General features: G+C 38.1%; 3 protein-coding genes across 3 annotated transcripts in view; all 3 read left to right on the top strand.

The window, feature by feature from the left end:
• The window catches only part of LOC116180307 (probable helicase with zinc finger domain), a 41,571-nt gene extending 37,828 nt beyond the window's left edge, over positions 1-3,743 (top strand). The window contains exon 7 of the mRNA XM_031500222.1: positions 2,776-3,743. Within this exon, the coding sequence (XP_031356082.1) occupies positions 2,776-3,404 (629 nt within the window). The 3' untranslated portion in view covers positions 3,405-3,743. The remainder of the gene's footprint in view (positions 1-2,775) is intronic.
• A 2,851-nt stretch (positions 3,744-6,594) lies between these two features.
• LOC116179998 lies at positions 6,595-10,482 on the top strand. Its single transcript, XM_031499820.1, has 3 exons — positions 6,595-9,210; positions 9,268-9,458; positions 10,036-10,482. Exons 1-3 carry the CDS (start codon positions 7,701-7,703, stop codon positions 10,480-10,482), a joined length of 2,148 nt encoding a protein of 715 aa, XP_031355680.1. The 5' UTR covers positions 6,595-7,700.
• LOC116179999 lies at positions 7,036-7,476 on the top strand. Its single transcript, XM_031499821.1, has one exon. The coding sequence runs from the start codon at positions 7,036-7,038 to the stop codon at positions 7,474-7,476; it is 441 nt and encodes a 146-aa protein (XP_031355681.1).
• Positions 10,483-17,637: the final 7,155 nt, after the last annotated feature.

Genomic DNA, 17,637 nt, shown 5'->3' with positions numbered 1-17,637 from the left:
GCAAACTTAACTATCTTTAAAAACAGCTGATTCTCAACCAAAATAGGACATGCGGTACAATTCAATTACATATTTCAATTTTATAATCTGCAAACATCGTGACGGGTCGCAGATTGTAGAACGGCGAGCCACAAGCGAAATGGGGGCCGCGTTTTTGACATGCCTGATTTACATCTTCAAAATCTACCGATTAAGGAATTACCCATGAACCTGTGGTTAAAATATCTTTTGCGGAACAATTAGGTTGTAAAAAGCCTATAAGAAATGGGTCAAATTCAATGACGCTGCAGGGTCACCCGAGATGCTCTGCCGCTTTTTTAGATCTGCTTTAGGGGTTTATTTTAATTGCCTCTTGCCAGAAATTGTGGATCCTTGAAACACACCAGAGCCTGTAGAAATCCCTACAGGAGTTATTAGGTTTGTTTTATTATTGAAACGGTTCAGATAATCCGAGATTAATCAGGCCCTAAATAAAACTACTTTTCTGGGTGTTCTGTGGGACTGAATAACTTATTGCTAATTTTGACAGTTTCAACGTACATATAGTATATTTTTTAATAATCAAAACTTAGCTCCTGTAGGACTCCTAGGCTAAACTTTGTTATCAAAAAACCATTCACATATCTAATGTGTTTTATTAAAATTTAAAATTTTTGTAAAAACCCTTGTACATTCAACCAACATGGTTTTTATACTTGCTCGAGATATTATACTCGCGCTAAACGAATAACGTTTTGAAATACAATAAATTCTTTTACCTATTTGAAATTTGTCATATATTCACATCGTAATATGATACTTTTATTACTTGAACGGTTTCTATACAGCGTGTCTTGCCCCACTATGCAGTACCGATGTTGTCAAATCCAAGGTTTTTCAAAATAAGATGCCATTAGCCAATGAACGCAAAATTATCAAAAAAAATTGTACAGGTTCTTGAATGTACACTTTATCGAGTTAAATGCTCATTTTTTCGTTTATTATCTTTGATTTCTATATCATTTCGTTCAAACGTTCTCTAAAAAACGCAAACTTATCGCTACATGGCTGATTTTTTGTGTAAACTATCCTGATACATAGTGAAGTAGAAGAAGTCATGTCTGTCAGTGAGATCCGTGGCTTAATGTTGGGAGGGGCGCTCAAATATGTCAAATGTTAATAAAACTGCCGATCTTCCGACTATATTTACTTCTGTCGCATTTATTTTGAATCTGACGCCAAAAATGGATGAGACTTTTTTGTACAGCTCATCAAGGCACTTCTTTTTTTATATGTAACATTTCTCGCTATGAAGCTTACTTTCTGAGAAAAGTGCAAATTTAGAAAAATTATGAAATGAAGAGTTTAACACACATTTAAAATTTCTCAAAATCTTAGAAACTCACAAATAAATTGTTATGAACTTTCTTGTAGAGTTTTTTGTGCCACCTTAGCCAGTGTTGCGAAAAGATTACAAACATTTTCTTTAAGCCGTTATGGCCCTTAAACTTTTAACACCCTCAAAAACTCTGAAGATGGTAACGGACCGAAACCAAAATAGGTCGTGTGGCATTCCCTATACAATTTTATAAACATTCCAAATTTCATAAAAATCGGTTCAGGCGTTTTTGAGTTATCGTGTTCACAAGAAACGAACCACATTCATACAGTTTAAAAGGGCCATAACAAAAATTCTTTTGTAATCATTTTTGCACACACTGACAAATGTGGCATACAAAACTCAACAAAAAAGTCAATTACAGTTTTCTTGTGAGTTTTTTAGTTTCTGAGAAATTCTAAATTGAAAAGTTAAAATATTTATTTTATAATTTTTTTTTAATTTGCACTTTTCTCGAAAAGTAAGCATCATAGCGAAAAATGTTAAATACAAAAAAGATGTACCTTGAAAAGCTGTACAAAAAAGGTTCATTGATTTTTTGCGTCGGATTCAAAATAAAGGCGCCAGAGGTAAATAAAGTTGGAAAATCGGCAGTTTTATTAAAATTTGACTTATTTGACCACCCCTCCCAACCTTAAGGCACGGGATTTCGCTGCCAGACATGACTTTTTCTACTTCACTATGTATCAGGATACTTTACACACTTTACATGTAGCGATAAGTCACTTTTTTCCGTAGCCAGCTCTCCGTATATTACCCATTTCTACTATTATGAGTCTAATCGCTTTTTCGTAAGTTTAATAGCAAAAGTGAGTTGTAGTAAATAAAAATTTATAAATAATTAAATATATCCGTCGTAACGAATATTGGCGTAGATAAGATAAGTGCAACCGAGTCGACTTCGATCATGCATTCCTTCTCCAGAAAAAGATAAAACATTACTTTTACAGTGACACCTAACGATAAAAGCATAGAAAATGTTTCAACCTTCTTCAAGAACCAAATACCTACTAAACTGTTTGTGGTAATAACATTCCTAAATAGAGGGCTCTTTTAAGGAGATAGGTCATTTAAATTAAGAGGATAAATATGTTAAGCAATTTATCCATTATGGTTAGCAATCTATTCTTTACGTATATCTGTGACGGAACAGAAATTCTAAAATATTAATTCGTCCTTGTGTTCTACATGGCAAACGGCGAATTAAATACAGCTTTTGTTTACAGTAATGCAGAATATTAATTTGGGAGGGCAGGGGGGGGGTCAACTTAACTGATCCGATATACATATTTTATGAAATAATGTTGTTGCGCCAACTGGAGCTAATAGTGTTAGTAAAAATACGCCATTTGCGCAAGTGCCTGGGAAACTATATACCACTTATTGTCTGCTTTTAGTAACGAATCGTCGCGAGCCATTGATATTCCAACAGCCCGAACGGGACCTGATACAATTCCTCGATAACGTCCACATTCCACCCGCGATAAAGGACAACGACTCCTTGCACGACCTCATGAACCTTTTACCGGAAAACATGTCGCTGGCCAACATGTTAACGCAACCGGCGACATTTCACAAACAGTGGTTCCAACACTTACTCAACAGGAAAGGCGCCGAGGCGGCGAAAAAGTTCGAGTACCTCATGCTGATGGCGACGAAGCGAGAGCGGGCGCACGTTCCCGACATAACCGTCAGAAACTGTCCTACCAGCATCGACTGGGAGACGTTATGCTCGGACATGTTAAAAAGCAAAATGGACGTGCACAACAACGGCACCGACTACATCAACGTCCCGTATTTGGAACAACAGACGCCCGATTTGAACTGGTTCGACAAGCCGGTGAATCAAATCAATTTTAACAAACCTGTGTATTTAAAAGATCCGGACGGCGTACAGCACAAGCCACACGACGATCACTCCCCGAACCTGTATTACACGAATCTCAGAAACGGAACGGTCATCGGACTACACAAAACCGAATCAGTACCTTTATACTTGCGGCAATCTTCATACAAAGGCAATTGAACGTGGTCTAGCACTACGGCCGGAGATTAAAAGTGTTACGAATCGCAGTCGCGATTTTTTTGTATTGTGTACAAAAAATTGTTAGTACGTTCCTGTTATTATTATTATTATCAATTGGTCATTTGAAATCGTGAACGTTACTATATTACACATAATTATATACATAGATTTTTGTAGAAGTGAATAGAGAAGATAAAACTTTTGTTTCAAAGAAATCAAGTGTGTAGATTCAAGGAAAGAAGAGAAGGGAATCTATAGATGTTATCTAGATTTTATAAATCTCATTGTTTTTCTGTATCGATCTTTGTTTTGGAATTTAATAAATTTTTTTTACAATTATTTACGCCTTAAAACAATTGCCAGTATTCTACTTTCAGGCGACCATGACGAGGATTCTGTTTACTTTGCAGCCGTCTTTATCGAGGTTCCTAGGTTGCGTGAGAAAAGTGCTCCACGCCATCAATGAATTTGATTGGTTGTTTAAAATTAGCATTATTCGCGGAAACAGGTTGTGTGCAGAGGAATGGTTGTCAATAAAAAAAATAAAGTAGTGGGAAAATCGAAGAGACAATGCGATTTGACCTGTGAACTAAGTCACGTCAACCTACTGTAATTCACCGTTGGGTGGATTTTATTTTGTGTTAGAATTAGTATTGAACTGTAAGAACCTGTTATTTAGCTCAGGGTGCGTTTTATTTGTGTTGAGTCGCAAGCAAACGTAAATCAGCCACCGGAAATTCATTGCAGGGTATATTTTATTGTTACTCGAATTCGCAGTGAGTCAGAAAAAAATTACGTGCGCCTATTCTATTCACAGGAAAGCCCCGTTCAGGCAGTACTTAGGCCTACCCCCTTTCTTTCGCTACTAGGTTTAGAGCCCGTTATTCTCAAAAAAGGATAGAACTGTAGTGTATTTAACCCCCAGGTTTACGCTAACTTCGCACTACAAGAACACGGAAATAAAGTCAACCCGGCAACGTTTAAAAATGGCCACCCGAATGACTATTCCCTCCAAAACTAAACAAGATCCCGCTTAGATTTGAAAAGTGGCACGTGATCAAACATCTAAGGCAGGGCCCCCTTACGTTAGTTGTAAACAACGCTTTGGCCTGAAGCACAATAGGGAAGGAACGTAAAATAAAACACTGAAATTGTGAAAAGTTTATTTAATAATGATCGTAATTATTATGATTGTAAAAGCTAGGAAATTTAAGTCGAAATATATTACATTGCACAAATAAACTTTGAAAATGGTAATTCCCCCAATAAAAATAGAAATAGGCTGGGAAAAAAGAACTTACCAATAAAAAAACCAACCGTCAAATTAATAAGGTCTCTACGCACTACAACGTTATCATACCATGACCGTAATAGGAACGTGACAGACAAAAAAATATTGTTTGCATGGAATAGTATGAGACTATGCCCGCTACACCGACCAGCACCGTAACGTGCCATGCACGGAGCGTCAACGAATATTTTGACGGTGCCGATACGCTCCGTGCATAGCACGCGACGGTCCCAAACCGGTGCGTGCAGGCGCAGAAATCATGAACATACGGAAGTACAATTGACATTTTTTTTTTGTCATCGACTAGGTCTAAATAATGCCCATTATTCTCGCTCGACTTTTCGTGTCGCACCCTGCCGCGTTTGTTTATAAGTACAACCGAGCGTACGGATACGACACGCGGATGCTAAGGTCACTATAACCGTTACGCACGGGTATGATACGTTGATTCGGTCTAGTGGGTATAGTATATCCGTATCGTATATTTTCCGTGCCTGATACGTATATAGTACGGTCATGATACGTAACGGTGTAGTGGGCTGATACCTTATATTGTGTTGTAAAATTAATTGTTTGTAATGATGTGAATGCGTAACATAAAATTATAAGATAACAAAAAGTAGCATGCAGACTTCAAGAGGGAACATACAGGTTAAAAACAAGTTTTGGGAATTATGGGTCAAGTAAGCAGATACCTAGATTCTAAGAAAGGGTGAAATATACAGGATGTGCCTCACCTTTGGTGCAATAAAGTCCTTTTGTTAAAAGCAAGATGGAAAATTACATATGGCCTTGTAGGCAAATTTAATTAAAACAAGATATGTCGAAATTACGAATGGTAACTCATTTATCGCACATAGATTCTAAACTGAAGAGTTTTGATTAGCATAATCTCGCCCCCGCAAACTAATATCCATGTACTTGTGGAAGTCTACGATATCTCAGGTTTAGACCACGTTTATCTCAGTTACATTGTGCACGGGTGTGTACCTATGTAGAACCTCGGCTTCCGTGAAGTAGGGCATGTAATGCTAGGTGTATTTATAGGTTAGAGTGACTCGTAACATTCGCGAATGTGTGTGCCTTGTTGTGTGTTAACTAATGTCTCCCTACCGTGAGAGGGAGCTCGGACGCTAGAATAGAAATGTATTCTAGAGCTAAGGCACGAAAGGATGCGAGAGCCCTCGAACCTCCAACTTTAGGGACGAAGTGCTGCTAACCGAAGGCCGTCCTACCCATGGGCGGCGACCCAACCCTTAATCATCTTCACTTTTGTGTCGTTACGTGGCCAAATGCCAGGGGAGTGTTACGAAGCACAGGTAGTAGTTCCGGAAGTCTGGGGTTTATACCAATGTCATTATGTGGAAACTGAACATAATTGGGGGTTCTACGAGCACACTGTGTATTGTCATAACTGCCTATTGTTACGTCACAACATGAATAATAGATCAGACATGTTTTTACAAACTTCATACCACTCTATTCGGTATAATATAATGATATGAATAACTAGTAAAGTGACTTATATCAATAAATGCATGAATGTGTTGCCCCTAACAATCTTAAGTGCGCTACGGGTTAATAGGCAAATATGCCAGCCCTAACAATATAGCCGTGAAACAGGAGGGCAATCAAGCGAAGACGCTGGCCCAAACCTAACGAATAACCAGGTTCACCACCCAATGACTAACTAAAAAGTGAGTTGCCTTCTAGTCGCGATTAAAGGAAAGTACATGACATGTTTATACTCTACGCGGTTCGAACACACGATCCCGCACGATGAAATAAATTGTGAATTACCAGTGATTTAGTAGTAGAAAATAGTGCGAAATAGGATTAAAGGTTAAATAGTGGGTGCAGTTATGTGAATAGACACAAATACGGACAAAACTCAATAGACTAAAGATAAGAGCGCGCGTACATAGACACGTAAGTGACGTAGTTAATCACAAACGGTGACGATAACGAACAATCGATTACACTTTGTTTACAAATACCGCATTTATCACATACATATACAAACAATTTTACTAACAAAATGGAAGGTATATTGGAGAAAATCAGTACCCAATTAGATGAGTTAAATAAAAGAACGGGGCGCATCGAGGGTAAGATGGATGAGTGTCAACGCCAGCTTGTAGAAATAAAAAAGGAAAACGCGAATCTCAAACAAGAAAATGAGCAGCTCAAACGAATCCTAAAGCAGCAAAGTTCAAGAATGGACTACCTTGAGAAAGAAAGTAAAAGAAATAATTTGGTGGTGTATGGAATATCCGAAAAGGAAAATGAGACCGTTTGCAACTAAAAGAAACAACGCAGAAAATTTTAAGAGACATCGATATGAATACTACGACGGGAGAGACAGAAATACAACAAGTCTATAGAATAGGGGCAAAACATCTGAATAAAGTTAGGCCAGTATTCATCAAACTGGCCCAGTACGAAACCAAAATAGAAGTACTGAAAAAGGCGAAAAACCTAAAAGGTACAAACATATACATACACGAAGATTTTCCAAAACACGTATTAGAGGAGAGGAAAGTATTAGCAACCCATTTAAGAACAGCAAGAGAGTCCGGTCATCGCGCATACCTGAAATACAACAAGCTCATTGTCAACGGAGAGGAGTATGGCGTAGAAGACATCACAAGCGCAGATGAGCAAGAGGACGAAGTTAACGAAGTACGGAAAAAACCAAGAACGAGAACCATTAGTCAAAGGTCACCCCAACCCACGTATTCCAAGAAGGCGTCTAGTATGGGTTGCTTACCAAAAAACTAACAGGCATACAACAGATCAGAACAAAGACGACGACAAATGCGTGGAAAAGGACAGCAAAAGAAACAACACAGAACCATACAAAATCGGAAATATGGAAACTTGGTACTTGGAACATACGAGCAATTAATGGAAAAGAGCACGAGCTAATTGAAGAATTTGAGAAGGCGGAGTTAGATGTACTGGCAGTGTCCGAAACAAAAAAGAAGGGACAAGGAGTCGTAGAAATGAAAAATGGGCACATGCTAATCTATAGCGGAGTGGAAGAAAGTACGCGAGCCAAGGGAGGAGTGGGATGCATATTACACAGAAATTTGACGAAATTAGTACACAGATGGGAAGGGTGGTCTGAAAGAATATTGGAAATCGAGCTGAAAGACCAGAAAGGGCCAATAACCACAATCATCAGTGTATATGGTCCGAATGAAGACGAGAAAGCTGAAAAGAAAGATGAGTTCTGGGAAGAATTAAACAAAGTAACGGAAAATGCTAGAGGGAAGCTGTATATAGCTGGCGACTTCAACAGTAGGGTAGGCAAGAAAGACAGCAAATACAAAACGGTACTAGGGGAACATGGAGAAGAAATACGAAACAATAACGGCAATAGACTATTAGACTTTTGCACTTACAATGGGCTAATTATTACAAACTCGTTTTTCAAACATCGCGACATTCACAAATTCACTAGAGTGCAGAGAACAAGGCAAGAAGAGTCCATCATTGATTACATACTAGCAGAAATAGACAACAGAAGAAACATAAACGACACAAGAGTTTCGAGAAGAGCAGAAATAAATAGTGACCACTATTTGGTAGTATCCAAGATAAAAGGAAAGATCGGAGCAAAACAGGGAGAAGGAGGGAGGAAACAAGAAATACCAGTAGCAGAAACAATTAAATCGTACAAACTAAAAGAACAAAGGTTTGCAGAAGAATTCACTAGGCTACTAGAAGCTGAAATAGAAAGACAAAGTTGCGGGTCTGTGGATAGCAGGGTTGAAGGGATGTGGACAACCTTCAAATGCTTGGTGCTAAGGATAGCAAAGCAGGTATGCGGAACTTGTAGAACAGTTAAGAACAAGAAACAGACAGCTTGGTGGAATGAAGAAAGAAAGGAACAAGTAAGAAACAAGAAAAGAAAATGGAAAAAATATTTGAGTACCAGAACTATCGCGGATTACATGGAATATAAACAACAACGTGAAAGAGTCAAAAGATTAGTCATAGATGCTAAACAGAGAGCTTGGACGGATTTTGGTGAGAAAATAGAGGAAGAAAGTAAAGGCAATCAGAAACTCTTTTTTAAGATGATCAAAACGTTAAGAAAAGGAAAAACCAGAAATACAGTATCAATTAGAAGCAGAGAAGGAGAGATATTAACAACAGACGAAAACATAATGAACAGATGGAAAGAATATTTTCAAGAATTGTTAGAAGAGGCACAAGAAGACTCCGAAGAATTTCCAAGGGCAGTAGGAGAACAGGATGAAGAGGAAAATCTTATCACACTAAACGAAATGATGGAGGCGATACGCAAAATAAAACTAGGAAAGGCACCTGGACATGACAAGATAACGGGAGATATGTTAAAAAACTTAGGAGTAAAAGGCAGACAAATGCTGTTGGATATATTTAATAAAGCGTTCAACGAAGAAACGGTACCAACAGATTGGGACGAGGGATTAGTAGTACCAATATTTAAGAAAGGAGACCCACACGACTGCGGCAATTACCGGGGTAATAATATAATAATAATAATAAGTACGACTCTAAAATTATACGAGCGTATTTTAGAGAGAAGGTTAAGAACGATAATCGAAACAACTCTAAGCGAGCCACAAAACGGATTCAGACCAGGCCGAAGTGTCCAAGACCACATATTCACCATAAAGCAAATTATTCAAAAGACGGCACAAAAGAAAAGTAATGCATGTTTCGCCTTCATAGACTTAGAAAAAGCGTTTGATAAGGTGCCTCGCAAGAAAGTGGGGAAAATTTTGTATGAGAACGCATAAATGGAAAACTAATAAGAGTAGTACAAAGTTTATACCAGAATAGTAAGAATCGTGTCATAAAAGGAAATCAAAAATCAGAAAGCTTTACGACCAAAGCAGGATTGCGGCAGGGAGGAGTCATGAGTCCCCTATTATTCACCATATTTATGGACAACATTATCAAACAGTGTCAAAAAAAGATAAATAAAAAACTACACGTCGGATACAAAAACATGACAAGAATAGAGATTGCAGCATGTGCATTCGCAGACGATATTGTAATTACTGCCAAAAACCAAAAGGACCTTCAAGACAACTTGGACGTTTGGAATAAAATTCTAGCAGAAAATGGAATGAAAATTAATAAAAACAAGACAAAAGTAATGTCAATAGCACAAGAACCACACGAGTTACATATTTACATCGAAGAAGAAAAACTTGAACAGGTGACACACTACACCTACCTTGGCGTACAAATCGACGACAGAGGAAACGAAGAAGGAGAAATTAATGAAAGAATTCAAAAAGCGGCAAGAATGTATTATGCACTAAATAAGAATTTTATTAGCAAGAAAGAAGTATCCAGGAAAACAAAGATGATGGTGTACAAGGTAATATTAGACCAATTCTGACGTATGGCAGCGAATCATGGACGTTAGGGAGAAAAGAACTAGGTAAAATACAGACAATCGACATGAAATATCTGCGAAGAGTGAAGGGAATCACAAGAAGAGACCACATACGGAATGAAGATGTAAGAAAAGAGTTGCAAGTACAGCCGATAACAGAATTCATAGTGAGCAAACAGTTGAGTTGGTGGGGCCACCTGCAGAGAATGAGCGATGGGAGACAAGTTAAGCAAATATGGGAAGCGAAAATCCAACACAAGAGAGGAAGAGGTCGACCAAGGCAGACGTGGGAAGATACGGTTGGAAAGACATTAAAGAAAAGAGGAAAATCCTGGACCGAGAAACCTGGCAAGAGACAGAAAGGAGTGGACAAGATTCGTACATGACAGTGTATAAAATGTATTGTATAGTAATGTAATGTATTTCACCGTACACCTAACGGTAGAACGGTGTCCCATTATATATACATGACATGTTGTGACGAATACTCTACGCATACTTTTCAAACGTACCCTGCTACTTGAATTCATTCATTAATTAAGGCAGTGTTACATGTTTTGCTTAGGTGGTTGGTGTTTTAGTTTGCTTGTGATTACTGATTAACATAGTTTGGGTTTTATTCAAGGCCAAGGTTTTTTCTCAGGTCGCGCTCTTTTTCGCCTTGGTAGTCTGCTTTTGCGAGAGTGCGGCACCTTTAGGTTTTGCTTGCTTTGCTTTTAATGTACCACATCCAAATTCCCGGGTTTTCAGAATAAGTTTATAATAAATAAACTCGCAGACATTACAGCGATTTATTTGAGGGTTCCTGCCCGACTGGGTCCCGAGTCATTGTATTAGCTTCGTGTAACGTAAGGGGGTCCTACCTTAGACGATTCAATAACGTGCCATTCTTTTGTTTGAAATTTGAGCGGGAACCGTGTTTTGATACTGGGATTGCAACGTTGCCACCTTGCCGTGAAATCTGTCATCTTCACTTCGAGGCTGGGGTTGGGTTAAGATCTGTACAAGCATTACACCAAAAACGTAAACAATTATAAACAAAAGGATAACGGTATTAAACATTTCATTCATAACAATGGAGCGACGCGGTCACGACCGCCATTCCTGACAAGATGCCAAACCACGAACTTATAAATTAAAATGGACTGCTAATGCTGAATTAACAAATGAAATTACATGGGGGCCGCCATGATGTGTCACTCACATGGCGCGAAATTCAAACAATAATAAGCAAGCATTAACCCAACATTAACCTCACGTTTTTAAATAAATTATGTCATATGTTTTTGTGGGCTGCAATAGTTTAATAACTTTTAATTATAACTTAATTGAGATTTTATTTCTCACCTTGAAATTGCATGGTTGCAAACTCTCAAAAATGTATGCATCGTCGTAAGTTGTATATACAGAGGGAACTTCTCAGGACCTTGTTTAGCCGGCTTTAGGTTATTAATAAAATGGTCACCAAACTGACTGTCTGTGATCATGCGGTATGACAGAGTTGCCTGCATCAGGGTAAACATTCTGACCCCAATAATGCAATTTTAATTTCAAAGTATATGCACAAGTTTAAGGGTATAATACACATACTTGCATTTCATTAAATTTAAATGATTCTATGTAAGTAGGGGTTCTATGATACGAAAATAAATTATAATGTTCCTAGGGGAGCTAAAGCTGAAAGAAACTACTTCCGTTGGTACTGGGAAAAAAATAGAAGAATCTACTTTCAACGAAAGTGGACAAGTTTCGAAGCATTTTTGAATTTGGATTGCAGTCCCTACCCGTGGCACGAATGAATCTTATTTTGTAATCGGTTCTTATAATGTGGTGAGAGAATAATCGGGAATGAATCAAATAAAAGAAGACTTTTGTGTGTAAGAAATGACAAGAACAAATAAAATATTACGCGGCACACAAGATGTGCCAGGGCACCTTTACGGGACTAAAACCCTGGCTCAACCAAATACATAAATAAATCAACTACAGCCAATAAAATGCAAGAGAAAAGTACTTGAGTAAAACATCTAAATTGTATTAAAAATCAGACTACAAATCAAATGAAAAACAATTTATAAAAAAAAATGACACAAAATAATTCAGTAAAAAACTCATCTAAATACCTGTACGACAATTGACGATAACACACTCCCAAATTACCTAAATAAATTGCATGTACATAGGTACAAGGGTTCTCCCCAGCCTTCGCAAGATAATTTAATTTAACACGAAAAGTAATGCGAGAAGGCCAATGAGCCAATAGCTAGTTTATAGTGAAAATCAATTATCCTCAAAATAGAAATTTTAAATAGAGGACAATGTTAAAAAGAGGGCCCCTACTGCTTTCAAGATGCTAATGAACTGAATCGCACGAGACGAGTAACAACGATACAGCGAAAGAAATGTAAAGGCCTACTCCACTGAGGACAATGAACCATCTCAGTGCCAAACCCGGTCTATCAAATAATGACTTCCTTTTTTAATTAACACTATGCGCGCGCCACGTAATCAGAAAGTAACAGAAAACAATCCCACTGTATTAGGTATTGCCTCCGGAATATAGCAACATCCACTGTTAATCAACACTTCGTCTATAAATACTTAATTACGTAACAATGGCATAATCCCTGTTCACATTTATGCAACATCAGCAAAAATGTAACTGCTATCATTTAATATCAAATTTACAAGAAATCAATTATTGATAGCTAAAAAAAAGAATAAAATGTTACTACCTGTATTTTGTGAAAACTAACCTTCAAAACACTCACCACCAAAATAATCAAAATAATTTTTATCAAAAAACGGGAAGCGTGATGCCTTCCGCGGACCTCGAAAATAAAAACCCAACGTGCTCTTATCCGGCAGCCCGGACTCAGGGCTTCCGAAGGCGGGCTGCTGCAGGGCTTCCTGGCCCTCTTCACCATAAAATTAACGGAGGGTAAAGTTAGGGATGGGAACGCGACAACGGATTTAGGGTGCTGAGGGGGAAGACTGCTCGGCATTTGCCGCGTAATTTCAAAGAATATCTGCGTTATGCGAAGCTACGTTTCTGGGAAAACCCCAGTCGCCTCTTCTTCTTTCACCGAATCCTACTTTCTTCCAATCTGTATATTCTGCCAGATGGTACGGTGATTGGGTTATATAATAATATCATATTTTGTTAGATGTACAGGTGATGTTGCCTAACCAAAAGGTGGTATTATCACAAATATAAAATAACTTCCACCAAAAGAACATTATTTTCCATTTATTCAATTAACAGCTACGTCGAACTTTTTTAAAATAATTTTCTGTACTTCTAACGCTTTTCTAGCCACTCCCTTTTCTTTTATACGCCTTCTTTTATAGACACGCCCCCCGCTTTTAGACGCTTTTTAAATATTTTCTAGCCACGCCCTCTTATTTTAGACGCATTCTAAAGCTTTTATAGCAATTCCCCCCTGTTTTAGACCCCTTCCAAAGCTTTTCTAGGCACGGCTCCTTCTTTTAGGCGCCTTCTAAAGTTTTTATAGCTATTCCGCCACCGTTTAGACACCTTCTAAAGATATTAAGCTTCGCCCCATCTTTTAGACGCCTTCTAAAGCTTCATCACTCACGCCCCCTTCTTTCAGACGCCTTCTAAAGTTTTTATAGCTACTCCTCCTGCTTTTAGACGTCTTCTGTAGCTTTTATAGTTACGCCCCCTTTTTAGACGCCTTCTAAAGCCTTTATCGCCACGCCTCCTTTTTTTAAAAACTTTCATAGCCACGTCCCTTATTTTATTAAAGGCCTTTTAAGGCTTTTATATCCACTCTCCTTTTAGACGCCTTGTAAAGCTTTTATTGCCGCTCCCTCTTAGACGCCTTCAAACGCTGTTATAGCCACGCCCCCTTATTTTGGACGTCTTCTACAGTTTTTCTAGCGACTCCCCCTTCATTATCTTCTAAAAAATTTTATAGGCACTCCCCCTTCTTTTTTTGACGCCTTGTAAGGCGTTTATAGCCACGCCCCTTTTCTTTGGACGCCTTCTAAAGCTTTTATAGATACGCACTCTTCTTTTAGACGCCTTCTATAGTATTTTACATTATTAGCCAGGTAAGTGAGTTTTTACTGGCGATAGGAGAAGTTGACTGGCGAGCCGTTAGGCGAGCCTGTCATCTCCTAGAGCCAGTAAAAACTATTACCTGGCGTATGATGTACAATATTTTATTTGTTACTCATTTGTAAACAATAGTAAACGTAAATAATTAGTTCTTAAATTGATCTTGTAGAAATGTCTAAAATATCATGTGATCCATATGTAACAGAGACTTCGCATTAATTCTGGCCAATGAAATTGCTAGATTACTAACTTGTAACATTTTTACAGGTCTGCTGTCAGTTTTACAAGTCTGCTGTCAGTTTTACAAGTCAGTAGCGTTTAAACATGACGTTTACCCGTTTGCGTTTTGTCTTGTTAATCAACGTTTACAACTGAGAAACAAATATATTTGGTACAGACTGGAAAGTATCGAAGCGGTGATGAGAGTAGGATTTCTCCACATCCGACCGCTGTTTTTCCTAGTTTTGTCGAGGCCGTTGCACATATTCTGAATGAATTAAATTACTCTCTCTAATTCGTTGAGTGTCAACAATTAATAAAATTAATTTAACGGATCCATAGCGTCAATGGCAATATCAAGACCTACTTTTATGTTCCAAACCCTATTGTTCTTTATATGCTTTTTGTGGGATTTTGTTAATTTAATAATTTTTAATTAATAACTTAATTGAGATTTTATTTCCATATTTGAAACCAGCATTACAAAGAAGAACTTAAGTAATTAAGGGTAATTAATTAATTTTACTCTTTCTGGGTTCATGTTCTCCTGGTATTCCAGCAGAGCCATCTACCTTTCAATTCGAAACGATGGAAATTTCGCAGCATTTTTGAATTTGGATGGCAGTCTGCTCGACATGGATGGCACGAATGAACTCCTATGTTGTGTAATCGGTTCTTATAATGTGGTGAGACATAATCGGGAAGGGAATCAAATAAAAGACAGAACTTTTGTGTGTAAGAAATGACAAGAACAAATAAATATATTACGCACACACAAGACCATGCCAGGGAAACCTTCTACGGGACTAAAACCCTGGCACAGACACAAATACATGAAATAAATCACCTACAGCAATAAAATGCAAGAGAAAATACACATTAATAAAACATCTCAAATTGTATGATAAAAATCAGATAATCAAATCAAATGCAATTAAACAAGTTTATAAAAACAAAATACACAAAATCAATTCAGTACAAAAACTCATCAAAATACCTGTACGATCAATTGAGATAACACAACTCGCCAAATACCTAAATAAATTGCATGTACATAGGAAACATAGGGTGTGGCTCTACTCCAGCCTTCCGTTAACATAATTTAATTTAACACGAAAAGTACATGTGAGAATGCCAATGACCAATAGCAAGTATTCATGTGAAAATCGATTATCGCTCAAGCAGAACATATTTTAAATAGAGGAAATGTTAAGGAGAGGGCCCCTACTCGCATTGCTAAGATGCTAAGAACTGCAATCCGCACGAGACGAGTAGGCAACAGATACAGCGAAAGATGGAACTGTATTAGGTACCTACTCCACTGAGACACAATGAACCACTCACACAAACACCGAAACATCAAATAAGAGACTCCCCTTCGTATAGCTAACGCACAAAAACTGCAGCGCGCCACGAATCAGAAAGTAACAGATACGAACAATCAAACTGTATTAGGTACTTCCCTCACGGAATATAGCAACATCGCACTGATAATCAACTCTTCGTGAATAATAAATACTTAATTAACAAAACAATGGCATAATCACCTGTCTCACAGTTTATGCAACATCAGCAAAAATGTAAATAATATCATTATAATATCAAATTGTGGCAAGAAATTCAATTATTAATAGCTAGAACAAGAAAGAATAAAATGGTTACTACCTGTATAAAAAAATAAATACACCTTCAAAACACCACCACCAAAATAATCAAGAATAATTTTTTCAAAAAACCGGGAAAGCGTGATGCCTTCCGCGGACCTCGAAAAGGAAAAAGGCCAACGTGTTTCATTCCTCCGGCACCCCGGACTACAGGGATACCGAAGGCGGGCTGCTCAGGGCTTCCTGGCCCTCTTCAGCCAGAGAACGGGAGTGTAAGGATGGGTAAAGTTAGGGATGGGAACGGAAGGAACGGAGTTAGGGTGCTGAGGGGGAGAGTACTGCTCCAGCATTTGCCTCGTAGATTTCAACATAATGCTAGCATTATGCGAAGCTACGTATGTCTGAGGAAAACCCTCGTCGCCTCTTCTTCTTTCACCCCTTCCCCTAGCTTCGTTACCAAAATCCCCTAGTATTCGCCATCTGCGCAAAACGGTCGATTGGGTATATACAGAGCATATCATATTTTTGTTCCAGATGTAAAGGTGTGTTACCTAACCATAAAGGTGGATTATCACAAATATAAAATAACTTCCACCAAAAGAACATTATTTTCCATTTATTCAATTAACAGCTACGTCGAACTTTTTTAAAATAATTTTCTGTACTTCTAACGCTTTTCTAGCCACTCCCTTTTCTTTTATACGCCTTCTTTTATAGACACGCCCCCCGCTTTTAGACGCTTTTTAAATATTTTCTAGCCACGCCCTCTTATTTTAGACGCATTCTAAAGCTTTTATAGCAATTCCCCCCTGTTTTAGACCCCTTCCAAAGCTTTTCTAGGCACGGCTCCTTCTTTTAGGCGCCTTCTAAAGTTTTTATAGCTATTCCGCCACCGTTTAGACACCTTCTAAAGATATTAAGCTTCGCCCCATCTTTTAGACGCCTTCTAAAGCTTCATCACTCACGCCCCCTTCTTTCAGACGCCTTCTAAAGTTTTTATAGCTACTCCTCCTGCTTTTAGACGTCTTCTGTAGCTTTTATAGTTACGCCCCCTTTTTAGACGCCTTCTAAAGCCTTTATCGCCACGCCTCCTTTTTTTAAAAACTTTCATAGCCACGTCCCTTATTTTATTAAAGGCCTTTTAAGGCTTTTATATCCACTCTCCTTTTAGACGCCTTGTAAAGCTTTTATTGCCGCTCCCTCTTAGACGCCTTCAAACGCTGTTATAGCCACGCCCCCTTATTTTGGACGTCTTCTACAGTTTTTCTAGCGACTCCCCCTTCATTATCTTCTAAAAAATTTTATAGGCACTCCCCCTTCTTTTTTTGACGCCTTGTAAGGCGTTTATAGCCACGCCCCTTTTCTTTGGACGCCTTCTAAAGCTTTTATAGATACGCACTCTTCTTTTAGACGCCTTCTATAGTATTTTACATTATTAGCCAGGTAAGTGAGTTTTTACTGGCGATAGGAGAAGTTGACTGGCGAGCCGTTAGGCGAGCCTGTCATCTCCTAGAGCCAGTAAAAACTATTACCTGGCGTATGATGTACAATATTTTATTTGTTACTCATTTGTAAACAATAGTAAACGTAAATAATTAGTTCTTAAATTGATCTTGTAGAAATGTCTAAAATAT

This window comes from Photinus pyralis, unplaced genomic scaffold, assembly GCF_008802855.1.
Source record: "Photinus pyralis isolate 1611_PpyrPB1 unplaced genomic scaffold, Ppyr1.3 Ppyr1.4_LG9, whole genome shotgun sequence".
Taxonomy (NCBI): Eukaryota; Metazoa; Arthropoda; class Insecta; order Coleoptera; family Lampyridae; genus Photinus; species Photinus pyralis.
Note: the sequence above shows the minus strand (reverse complement) of the source record. Positions and strands in the feature narration are given on the sequence as shown.

Coding starts and splice junctions, on each gene's coding strand:
- LOC116179999 (XM_031499821.1), top strand. CDS start 7,036: ATGAATACTACGACGGGAGAGACAGAAATACAACAAGTCTATAGAATA.
- LOC116179998 (XM_031499820.1), top strand. CDS start 7,701: ATGAAAAATGGGCACATGCTAATCTATAGCGGAGTGGAAGAAAGTACG. Junction 9,211..9,267: donor CGACTGCGGCAATTACCGGG/GTAATAATATAA, acceptor AGCGTATTTTAG/AGAGAAGGTTAAGAACGATA. Junction 9,459..10,035: donor ATAAGGTGCCTCGCAAGAAA/GTGGGGAAAATT, acceptor GAATTTTATTAG/CAAGAAAGAAGTATCCAGGA.